Source organism: Zymoseptoria tritici, chromosome 3, assembly GCF_000219625.1.
Source record: "Zymoseptoria tritici IPO323 chromosome 3, whole genome shotgun sequence".
In the NCBI taxonomy this organism is placed as follows: domain Eukaryota; kingdom Fungi; phylum Ascomycota; class Dothideomycetes; order Mycosphaerellales; family Mycosphaerellaceae; genus Zymoseptoria; species Zymoseptoria tritici.
Window position 1 is genome coordinate 479,933 of NC_018216.1, and position 12,245 is coordinate 492,177.

Genomic DNA, 12,245 nt, shown 5'->3' on the forward strand with positions numbered 1-12,245 from the left:
GTATTGTTATTCGGAGCTAGTCCAGAAAGGCGCGATGCCGTTATGCTAACAGTAGTTTTGTTATCCCGTCCGCGGGCATTAAGGTAGTTTCGACCTATTCGACTTTAAGGTCTCCGGCTTAGTACCTCTTACGCAGCTAGCACTGCTATATATCCACATGCCTTATCTTAGTGTCTAGCTTTTGGCCTTATGCAGTAACGACTCGAATAGTTTGCTTGTTGTTACATAACAACCTGCCCTTGCTGTTAAGGCTTAGGTCTATGTTTTTAAACACTCGTTCCTACTAGATTATCTCCGTTCTAGCATAGCTAAGTGCATATAGCTCTAACTCCGTAGATAATTTAGTAACTATAGTCTACTTCGTGGACTTCTAGTCGATAATTCCTCTAAACAAGAAGAAAACTATACCCTCTAAGCTTCTTCGCGTCTCTAGATCGTCTACGAACGAAGCATCTAAGGCTCCGAAGAACTCTAGCGGTTGTAACAGGTAGGTAAGCCTACTATCGTCCTTGCTATACTAAACGCTTAATTAAGAGCTTTATAGCAGATATCTAATGCAATAATCTGCTGCTTTAAGATAATGTTCAGCTAGATTTACTAGATAACGTGCTAATAAAGAAACTACAAAAGCGATATCTAGTCTTATATAGGATGCTGCGAAGTTAAGAGAACCGACTTTTAACTACATTTCCTTGATTATATAGGGTTTCGCCTTTTCTTTTGCCGGTTCCTGATTAAAGTTTATAGGTAGAGGTGTATCCGCCCTTTTTTTAGTTAATAAGACATTGTATCTTCCGGCGACCTTCTTAATGTAGGTGTCTTAGTTAAGCCACATGTCCCTAGTCTCTCTGTTCCGGATGATTTTAATTCTACAGAAGTAGTCGATTAGGCCTATTACCCTTATCTCGTATTTGGCTATCAGCCTTTTCTGTATATCTTCGGCGTGAACTTTGTGTTTATAATAAAATGCTAACATAATATCATCGACGAAGAAGAAGATTATAACTTTTCTATCGGTGTATAGACAATTAACGACTTGCCGTAGTCCAAGCTCTTCTACTCCTTTACTTAGATCTCCCTACTATAGCGCTAGGGACTCCTTAAAGCCGTAAAGGGCGCGAACGCACTTTAACAGTATATTCGGGTCTCGAAAACTGTCTAGGGGTTAAAGGTAGATTAGCGTCGGCAACTCAGAGTTTAGAAAGGCGTTTACGGCGTCTATCTAGATTATTTCCAGGTTAAAGTGTGCTATAATTGCTATTAACAACCTAAACAGCCTCGCTGCGAGGGTAGCTACGTACGTGTTAAGCTCGGTTAACTGCAAATCTCCTCTTGCACAAATTCGAGCCTTAAACTTCTCTAAGTGTCCTTTTAAGTCTTGCTTGTATTTAAACACCTACGTTAACGGGACGGTTAGGTTGTTTCCTGCTTGACTTTTAGGGATCTAATAGAACGTTCTAGTATCTAGAGCCTTTTAAAACTCTGCTCTAGCAGCCTTTTCGAATTCCTTTAAGTACTTGTACATAATAAGGTCTTTCTAGCGTTTTGGTTCTAGCGGTAAATCTCCGATAAGGACAGGTGCGTCTTTTGCGGATGCTCCTTCCTCTATAACCGCCTTTATCGCAGTAATAGCGTAGACTTTAGCTATCGTCGCATAAGTCGCGAACATTCCCGTAGCGTCGAATAAGGTTATTTCGCCGAAGTTAAAGTCTATAACCTCGGAGTTAAAGCTTGTAGGTAGCTAGTAGTCGATTATTCTCTGCCGTTAAGCCGATAATGTTAGTTTATCGAGCTTATCGTCCGGATCTATCTGTTCCGGTCCCCGCTTCTAAGCTTAATAGAAGGGGAAGAGTTAATTGTCTGTGTATTCGATGCCTTGGACACTAACAAACGTTTCTACGATATCCTCTCGTATCTCTTTAGGTCTGTTGTAGGGGATTGTGTATTCGACATTACTGTCGTCTTAAATTAGAGTACCTCTTCGGAAGGATTCCGGAATTTCGACCTTATTACCTTGTCTAGCGATGTAGCTTATGTACATAGCCTCTTGTAGGTTATAAAATTAATGTGCTTCTGCAGCGTAGTCTAGTTCGACATTAATTGCAAGATTAAGTAGTACTACTATATTTAGATCAAAGTCGTAGAGTCCTTCGTACTTTATCTTCTCGTTAAATACCACATCTCTTATCCTAATTACCCTGTCTAGGCTTGGAATCCAGATTCGAAAGATGTTGTATCCCTCGAAGCCGACTAGGTATCCGATTCTTGCTCGCTCTATTATCTTCTCCCTTTTGGGGACGTCTTTTGGATTAGTTTTGTGTGCATACGCTCTCGACCCGAACTTATAGATGTAGGCGATATCTGGCTTCTGGTTTGTCGCTATTTCCTATAGGGATTTGTAACCTAATACTTGTATTAGGGCCCTGTTTATAATGTAGGCTGCTATTACGCAGGCTTTATTCTAGAGATCCTTTAGGAGCCTTAATTTAATAATTAGTGTCCTTGCTATCTCGACGATAACGCCGCCGGCTCGTTCTGCTAGGTCCTGTGCTTGCGTATACGGTGCTAAGGGCTTCTATATTACTAATCCCTTGCGGAGTGCGGACTGAAACGTTAATCCGTACTTGGGGTCTGCGTTAGATCTAAGGGCGAATATTTCACGACCTATACTCTTTACAAAGGTCTAAAGTTCCTCGAAGTATCGTACTAGGCTCGCTTAATTAGCGTTCGGCATCGTCCAAACGAAGTGCAGGTGTGTCGTTAAATCTACGGCGTGAAACATGTATTTATCTCCGTTCTTTGCTATATTAAATTCTACGATATCGGCCGTAACGTCGGAAAAAGGTGCTAGCATCCTAATCTTAACTAGTTTTCTTCGAGAAACGATTCTTTTCGACTTGCTCTAGGCGCATAAGTAGCATTCGTGCATTTTAGGGGCCGCATCTCTATCTTTCAGATACTCTACGCCTTTAGCGGCTCGATACAGTTCTAATATACGATCACCCCCGATGTGGCCTATAACTCGGTGCTATTAGGCCTGAGAGAGGACTCTAGGTCGTCTCGCAGCCCTGCTGTCCGTCGCGAAGGCGACGAGCCGTGTTTAATCGGCTAGTTAATCCCTTTTTAACGCCATCTCGACGCTTAGGGGTTGACTATTCTCGTTAAGTGGCCAGTTGATAATTTCAATCCTTACTTTCGGCGTAGTCGCTAGGTTTAGGTATAGTAAGCCGCTATATCGCTTAATCTTAGCAACAACTGCTCCGGATTTATCTATCCAGTTGTCGGTCCTCTCGTCTAAGAAGAGGCCGAAGTCTCTGCACAGCCTAGTCGACACGATGTTAACGTGAAATCCGGGTATATATAGGACGTCCCTTAGTAACAGCGTAATCGGCTTGCCTAAGGGTAATAGGAACTGCACTTTTGCCGTGCCTCTTGCAGCAGCCTTTATCTGTTAGTTCCCGGTGTAAATCGACACGTTATATAGTATATTAACGACCTCAAATCCCGCTATAGTTAGATTGTTTACGATATAAACGTTCGAGCTACTGTCTAGAAGCTATCGATTTTTCTCGTCGTAAGCTTCGGTCGATATTACCCTAAACTAAGTTACCGCTCTAATAGCGTAACTACTATACTGCGTCTTCGGTTCGTTAGAGACGATTGTCCTACTTGAACTAGGTGTTCCGGACCTAGTCTATTCCTTTGGTACCTTAGTAATCTTGTAGTAATCCTTTAGTCCTATAGTAATAGGGTCTCTGAACTTTATCTACTAGAGGCACTTAGCCTTGTCCTTCTTAAGGACGTTCCGGTAGTTGTCGAGGAATTTCTTATCCTCTTTTGTTATATCGGCTTTATTAGGTCGAAGACGATAGTTAACGATAGGGCAATCTCCTAGTTTTAGACACGCTTTGTCGGCGTCTTTACCCGTATACGGTTAACAGGTCCTGTCCTTGTTGTTAGGCCTGTTCCCTCTGTTTTAATTACCTGAATTAGTCGTTGCGTTAAACGTTACCTAACCTGTTCCGGTAATTTAAGCCTCTTTAGACCCAAACGTGGCGTTTGCACGGAACTGCTTAGCCAAGTTGCTAGGGTCTCTGTTAATAAACGTAGTTACGTCGTGAACGCATTAACTAAGATTATTCTTGCTTGCTAATAGTCTTCCTGTAGTAACATTAATCTTGTCTTCTACTATCCGCACGAAGTCGTCTTTTAGGATACTAGCGGCCGGATAGTGTCCTCTAACTATCTTCTTTTTAAGCTTAATCCACTTCTGCAGGTGCATAAGGATGTTAGACGACTTGGGTCTAGACAACAGGTCGTTATGTTGTTTAGAAAGCATTCTACGCCTCGTTGCGTCGTCCGGCGCGAATGTCTTAGTTACGAAGTCTATCTAGCTTGCTAGTGTCCCAGACTGATTGTTAAGGTCGTCCAGGTACGTTAACGGAATAGTCCGGCTAAAGTATTTTTTAAAATCTTCTTTCTTCTTCCTAAACGTCTCGTAGATAACGGATTCTCTAGTGTAGTTCTTTATTTTAGAGTCGAAGATAGCTTTATTTTGTTGCTACTTTATGAAGTTCTCGCCTTCTAGAAGTTAAGTGTCTGTAAGGCCTAAATCCGTCTTGTTCGGCATGTTTAGGACCTTTAGTTCTGAAGTTCGGTCTACGGCTATACTGTCTTTAACTGTTGGGGTTGTCTCTCGCATGTATTGCTATACATAGTTGTTAATTGCCGCCGACTTAGTGTTTAGGTACTATTCGTCGTACTTAGTTTAATCGGTGCAGACGATTTCTCGACGCTTTAGTCCTGTTGCGGTTAGAAAACCTAACGAGTCTAGCTTAAGACCTTCTATTGTTGCTTGTTAATGCGAATTTGTCTTTAATCTTGTTGTTCAAGTCGAAACCGGGCTTATAACTGTTAATTAAGTAGTGCAATGCAGGGGTGAACTTTAAGATTAAGAAAAACCATGTGTTTCTTAAGGTTATCGACCTAAAGACTATATAGACGCCGTGATTCCAAATACCCAAAAGGGGTTGGGGTCTTATCGCCAATATCCTATAATATCATATAGGACACTGACTACGTAATCAGGCTGTTAGAGTCAATATCCCTGGTCTTACCCTGTTTCATGAATTAACGCTAACAGATCGACACAGGAGATCGCACAACATGCCTCCGTGGTCCAACATCCCGAATGAGGCGCCGCATGAGCCGACTCCTCGAGCGCACATGGAATTACGACGCTCACTGCTCAGTGCTCACGCCATCTGAACCGTGGTAAGCCGGTTCAGCTCCGACCCAGTTCACGGCAGCAACAAGGGCGAACACGAACTGGTGCGTCTGCAGGGTCTACTCAATGTCATTTCCCAGATTATCTTCACCAAGCTATCTTCACCAAGCTTTGTCGTCATCCTCGTGGTTCCCTCACATTGGCAGCGATCATCCCAGCACGCTCAGCTTCACCTTTCAAAGGCGAAATCAGACACACTCCGTCTCGCTCAACAATCAACAACTGAAGCATATGGGAGAACAAACATCCCCACGTCTGCGCTTTCCACAACGCTTCACTGCCCCGCTGTGCACGAGCTGAGCAGCGCCCGATCCGTCAGCAATCCCGGAACGCCTCTGACTGTAAGCCTGCAGCGATATACTTCGACATTAAGAACCCTGTATCCATTCCGAATACGCGGTCCAGATCGGCCTCACTATTCTCAGCCCATTATCGGGTAGCTGACAGGGTTACAAAATTGGAAAGGAGGACGGGAGCCTTGGAGGCCGCAGAATTACTGCCTACCAGCATCGAGGTGCGGCTTGATGGCCAGAATTCCGACCGTGATTCGGCCAGTGTCTCAGTGTCTGCTGAATATGAACGGCACTTCTGTTTCATTATTGTAGCGCTAGATTCACCACGTTGTTATGCCACGAGTTTTAAGCAGTCGAAATTGTTGAGCACACTGGAGGTGCACAGTGCGTTTTCAGGGTCCAGCCCATTTCCCTCTAGCGTCTCTCGGTCAGCACCTCACCTCACCTCATCACACCACCCCGTCTTTCTATTCACATCACCCCATTGCTCACTTCGCATCAAGACGGCATCAGGAGGATCCGTCAGACCGCGCGTTCTCCATCAGCTCATCGCTGATCACAATCGTCAAGGAATTGATCCTAGTGAGCAACTTTCGGCACTTCCATGATCCCAGTACCCCACAAGCCTATCCATGAACGCCGGCACCTCATGGCCTGAATGAATGGAACTCTATCGAGGATTGTGCTCACGATCAGCGGAGAATTGAGACGACTGATCAGCGAGGCGACGAGGATGTTAAGACCGCCATGCGACATCGATGCGATCCCTTCCTACTAGTTCATTCAAAGTCGCATCCGGCGACGGCAATTGAAGGAAAGCCAAAACATCATGGTGGAAGCGCTTGCTTGCGCCCGAACTTTACCAATGTAGGGCTCAGATGCTTCATTTGCTTGGCAGTACCTCTTGGTCGTAAACTCAACGCTTACCCGCACCATGTCACATCGCGTATTACGCCCGAAGCCTTCCATGCGTCGAGGTCAGTTCACGCCCCAGGCAAGCGTGGTCCGCCTTACCACTGCAGGTGCGAACTGCGGAGCCTCTCGCTTGGACGTCAGTCTTCCCAGTGCGAGGCTCACAGAGGTCAATGCTCACACAGCGAGACCTTGAGGTCACATGGAGCCATCCACACTTGATCCTTGGCGACAAGTGAGGTAGGGTAATCCCGACCGTACCAAGTTTGTCCACTGCCGTGCACACCACAACAAGGTGATCTCCTTTCATCATCAAAGCGCAACGATCCCACTAAGAACGTTCTATGGCTCTGCGCATCGAGAAGGTCACGGTTGAAAAGTGAACCGAGGTGAATCAAATTGACACTTTCAATACGAGGTGCATCAAGCTATCGAGCTCCGTTGACCAACTTCTTGGTCTGTAAGACATGGACAGCCTTCATTGAATGATTTCAATTACCACGTAAAGAAGTATTCTTTGCCCGCTCTTTCATACCAGCTCCAACTCCCCGACTCCCAAACTGCTCTACCGCGCAAGAAAAAGTCCAAATATTCCCGGCCCACCATGCAACTTCTCAAGCTCTCCCTCCTCCTCGCCATGACTTCAGTCTCCCTCGCAGACTGGGGTCGTAGCACTCTCCGCCCTTCTACTCACATCATCGACCGGCGTCCTAACAAACCCACAGGTCTGCTCACCGCCTGATAACAAGTACAAGATCGGTGACTGCTATGGTCGATTCGAAGACGCAGGTAATCATCAAGAGTGCTCCGACTTACGTGCTCTGCTCTTGTCTGCTGCCGCGTTCTGCTCCGGGCCTGCTGAATTGGATACGACGTGGTGCTGACGATGCTTGCAGAACGCCGTGCGAGGGAACGGGCGGGTATAAGTGCTTTGTGCACTTCAATCAAGTTGGTAGATCGGCTGGGTGTAAGAAGCCGGCGAAGAAACATCGAGAGGAGTGATTGTGGATCATCTGGGTCGAGAGTGGACGATGGAGAAGCAGGAGGGGGAGGAGGGGGAGGAGGAGGAGGAGATGTGGTTACGGCCAGGTGAGGAAGCGCACCGATGGTTCCGTCATGGAGAGCGCTTGTTTTGTTTTTACTGTGCGTGATCCTGCACTATATGCTCCTCGTGTATCGTATATTCAACAAAACCTTCGAGCGAAACATGTCACATTCGAACCACGAGTGGACAAGCGACGACCACGGGACATAGAGCGGGTCAAGCGAAGGCTGAAGGGTTGAACGACAGAGACTTCCATCACGGTGCACGGGAGTTGCAGTATTGTTTGACAAAGAGCGCTTGTTGGCAACAACGATTGTAGATGAAGTTGGGTGCGTCAGGCTTCATCCGCAAGAGCCATGTGTCCGACTTGTTTCCATCAACGAAGGCTCTGGATCCAACAGTGACAGTGTGTCACCATGATCTTCCGCCGGTAGCGGCAAGTGGAAACACCTTCAAGCATCCGGGACTCCTTTGTAGTACGTACAGTACTTGACGAACACGGCCCACCCCGGCTGGTCCCTGGGATTGTCGCCAGCGAGGTACTTGCACTGTATGCTTGTCAGCGGGCGGCGAGAAATCGCATCGAATGGTCAGCGGTTACCTCGTTGTCTACCTCGACGTAGTGCCAAGATCCGTCCTTGGTCGTATGTTCGTTGGTGAGATCGCAGACGGCGCGAGTGATCCTGTTGTTCTGAACGAGTGGGTTGCCGAATTTGCATCTGGCTGCGTAGACCACGGCGTAGGCGCTGTCGCATGTCAGCAAGATGCAATGAAGACTGACGTGGGCAGGGAAGGGACGACCAACCTTTGCGCGAAGGCCAGGGCGGCGACGGCGTAGGTGAAGATCGGTGCCATGTTGAGTTTTTGCGCGTTGGAGAAGACCTCGCGGAGTTCGATGCGTGGGAAGAAAAACGTGTGCTTGGTGGTGATTCTTATAGCACGGACTGCATCCTGTACACAGGAATGGCATTGGCCGTCAAAACTCAATCGAAGCGGTCTTGCGGCAGTTGACGAAGCCTTCGCGAGTTCGCATCATTGGCTCGAACAGGTCGGTGACCGGGTTCAAGGACTTTGGAGCTTGGACCGTGATGTGCTTGAGCTGGTCTATCCTTGCTGGTCAGCACTGGTCTGTGATGAGACTTTGATGAGACTTTCCGGATGTCCAAGCGTGTATGCTGACAGTCGAGACTTGAAAAAAGTCAGAAATTCTCCTGGAGGGATCTGTTTGTCTTGATTTGATTGCGTCGGTTCTGGACGGGTTCCACGTGGGTCTCAATCCCTCTCTCCTCGCGCATCTCTCCTGACTGCCAATCAGTATCTTGAGGACGGCGCGATGATTCCATCCGAGCCCTTCATCATGATTCGTACCGAATCGTACGGCCTATCAAATGCAGCTTCAAGACACTGTCGATGCTCACCCGAGGAGGCAGCGATACACTTCATGAAAGTAAGCGCTATTGCTGACCAGACCGGCGAGGCCGCGAGATAGTCTGATGATCATCGGCGATTGGGCGCATCCAAATGCTCACCTGGTCCGCGGGCACAGGCATATTCCTCATCTTGTGAGCGACACACGAGAAGTAGTGCTTACGCCGAAAACTCAATCGACGCCCTCTCGGTGCAAGAATCGACGAATTCCCGCATCAGTCTTGATCTGGAGCTGTCGGTGTTGTCGTCAGTGACCAGGCTCTACTCCATCGTCCAGAGGTCCATCCGGGTCGAAGGTGTCTGCCGCTCGCAACGTTCCCTGCCCGGAACTTGATGGAGCAGGACAAAACACTGCCGTATGCCTGCTCGAATCGAAGGTAAGGACTGCGGTGCTGAGGAAGGAACTACTGGGCCATAATCTGGTATGATCATGCCGTTGCCTCGGGTCGGATATAACGGTTGCCCTTTCCGATGCGGCCGCACGTTGTACTGTGATTCAGAGTCCTCGGCCGGGGTTGATGTAGGCTGCTCTCCAGATTCCTGGATCATCCGACGTGAGGTCGATCGGTGCCGCGATCGACACAAGGCCAACATCACGGCCGCGATGGTCGATCATCAGCCTGACGAGGAATTCAGATTGCCTGGTGCCCAAGCATGTCCATCGGCGATAGCCCTCCACGCCTGCTTTCCAAGTACCCTCGTACAGACTCTGGACCAAAGCAAGAAGTAGTGCCCATTCCCTGGCGGTTCAACATGCGACTCCGAACCAATCTCATCTTGACAGAACGTCGACACTTCCCTGAACAAGGCAGCGACAAGGTCTTCAGAAGCTAGCGCTGCTTCCTGTATGCAGGATAGGGACTGTAAATATCGTCATTGCATCAAGCTCACTGACACGAAATTCGGCATCACCCTTATGGATGGAAGCACTGGCTGAGTCTGACTTTCTTCGATCTGTGCAATCCCAGATGAATCGCCTGGTAGAACTATATCGGGCAGCACTGCAACATGGTCAGCTTCATCACCGCCCTTCAACCATCAGCAGATGCTGAGTCCTTCTGGCGCGAAGCAAGTGAAGCACAAAGAGATACGGAGGTAGCGGGAAAGAAAGGAGGGGGGTGCAAGTCTTGCCGTCTTGTTCCGTTTCCGCCCGCGCCGTGCAAGGAAAGCTCGTCGACAAGAATCCGAAAACACAGAAGGCTGCAAGAGAGGGGACGGTGCGAGTCTTACCGTCTTGATCCGTGTCCGCCCACCAGAAATAACAGCGACAGTGCGTACCGACGTAAGCTCGAGCTTCGAGGCTTGTATGGCTATCCACATGGTATAAATTTGGACTGTCACGTACCTGCGCTTCCTCTTTCTTCCAGCGACATCCAAACGACTCTTCATTCAATTGAAACAACAGTCCAAAAACGAGACGACGGGTCATCAATTCGAACTACCTCAATTCAACACACCGCTTCGATCACAACCCACGCACATCATTCATCATGCGCTACACCGGCCTCCTCGCCGCAATTCTCGGATTCACCATCTCCGTCGCACGTGCGGATGGGTGCACTCCCGACGAGGGATGCTGTATCGTCGACTATGACCCTGTAACCGGCGCTCCCTTTTGTGCTGCACAAGGAGTTTGCGGCCCGTATGTGCTGCTCTTGCCATTTCTCTCGTTCGCGTCGAGGGAGACTCGCTGACACTCTCGGACAGTGACGGGCAATGCCACTGAGCATAGAACACCACCCGGTGGCGTCGACGCAGCCATCGCGCAGGGCCGGCCGATGCGCCCTTCATACCAAGACGACAACATCCGAGAGCTGGTTTGACGCCGCGAGGTGGGACTGTTGAGAGATACGGAGGCAGAAGGATTGACGGGAGAAAGGTACGATGGAGGTCAGAGGGGTGCAACTGAAATGGAAATCTTGCGGAGGATGCCACTCTTTCTGCCCGGGTATCTTGTGGAAGATGTCGCTCTTTCAGAGTCTTCCCGTCCTGGCGTTTGGTGGAGGATCTCGCTCTCTCCGTGCGGATATGTCGTTCTCAAGAATAGTAGCATCTGCTGAGTCTTAATCATTCCCTCGACCTGTACATTTCCAAATGACACAACTGATATGTCGGGCAGCTTTGCAAAATGGCTGACCTTCAGGGGTAAGCGCTTTTCGTCGTCGTCAGAACCTCACCTCATTTCACCTCTGCTGACCCATTCCCACAACCAGTCAAGTCGCGTGTTCATCGCCAGCGTGCTACCATGCTCTGCCGTAGCTCCAATGGTAAGGATACTTGGACATCTGTTCATTTACCTCGCCACGACGCGGTCCTGCCTTAAGATTTGGGTCCATGAGGGTTATCTGACATCATCAGCAAAGCAAAAGGCTCGCCTCGAGAGTCGTGAAATCGGGACCAATACCCTCGCTTGCTTTCCAGATGCCTCGCGCGGAACACAAAGATCAATCGTGCACGTCTACATTGGAGCCAGCCGAAACGAGAACAAGACTAGCTCAAGCGCTTGCTACTATCATCTGGAGCCTATCGTTCAAGCCACGTTGCTGCCTTCATTGATCTCTCAACCAAGGGGAAGCCACGTGGCATGGTGAACCATGAATGAGATCTCCTGCGCTGCTCACAAGACATGTTCACCACGAGCCGGTCGAAATACTCGTTATCCAATGTCCGGCAACGACGACAGCCTTATCCCGCACCATCATAAATGCTCTGGGCAAATCGCAGTTTGGTTAATGGCCTCGTGGTCCACAGATGTTTAGCATCCGGCACAGTACGTACAAGGGACCAGTCCAGTACATGCAGATGCTGCACGGTAGCCACCAGTGAGCTTATTGGCCTGGCACGCGGTTGGCATGGATGGCATTGGCAAAGTTTTGGCTTTTCTGGCAGCGCTTTTACCCTTGTCGGCTGGCATTTGGCACGAGTGCTCGTGCCAGACCCATGCCAGACAGATGCCAGTAGCACGCTAGTAAGGCAGACTTTTTTGCGTGTATCCTGTATATCGACGCAGAAAAGCTCGCGTTAACAGGGAATTCTGAGCCATGTGACTGCTGTTGGCATCTTCTGGCAAGTCGGATTCGGACTGGCAGTAGCATGCCAGTCATGCTTATTGGCATGGCATGAACTCGACCCTTAAGCCAAGCCCATGTTAGCACATCGGAGTGCTCGCCCGTTTTACAGGCTTAGGGGCATTCCAAGGCGCAATTGGTTAGCATCCTAGTAAGCAGGCCGCTAACCTCCAGTTAAGGTTGAACGGTGAGCACTCCGATGTGCTAACATG

The 12,245-nt window shown here is 48.7% G+C and overlaps 1 protein-coding gene across 1 annotated transcript; it reads right to left on the reverse strand.

Moving 5' to 3' along the window:
- Window positions 1–7,135: 7,135 nt before the first annotated feature.
- On the reverse strand, window positions 7,136–8,392 carry MYCGRDRAFT_91409 (uncharacterized protein; the record flags this gene model as incomplete). Its single annotated transcript, XM_003854557.1, has 5 exons — window positions 7,136–7,230; window positions 7,309–7,347; window positions 8,022–8,085; window positions 8,139–8,283; window positions 8,343–8,392. The coding sequence occupies 5 exons, from the start codon at window positions 8,390–8,392 to the stop codon at window positions 7,136–7,138; spliced, it is 393 nt and encodes a 130-aa protein (XP_003854605.1).
- Window positions 8,393–12,245: the final 3,853 nt, after the last annotated feature.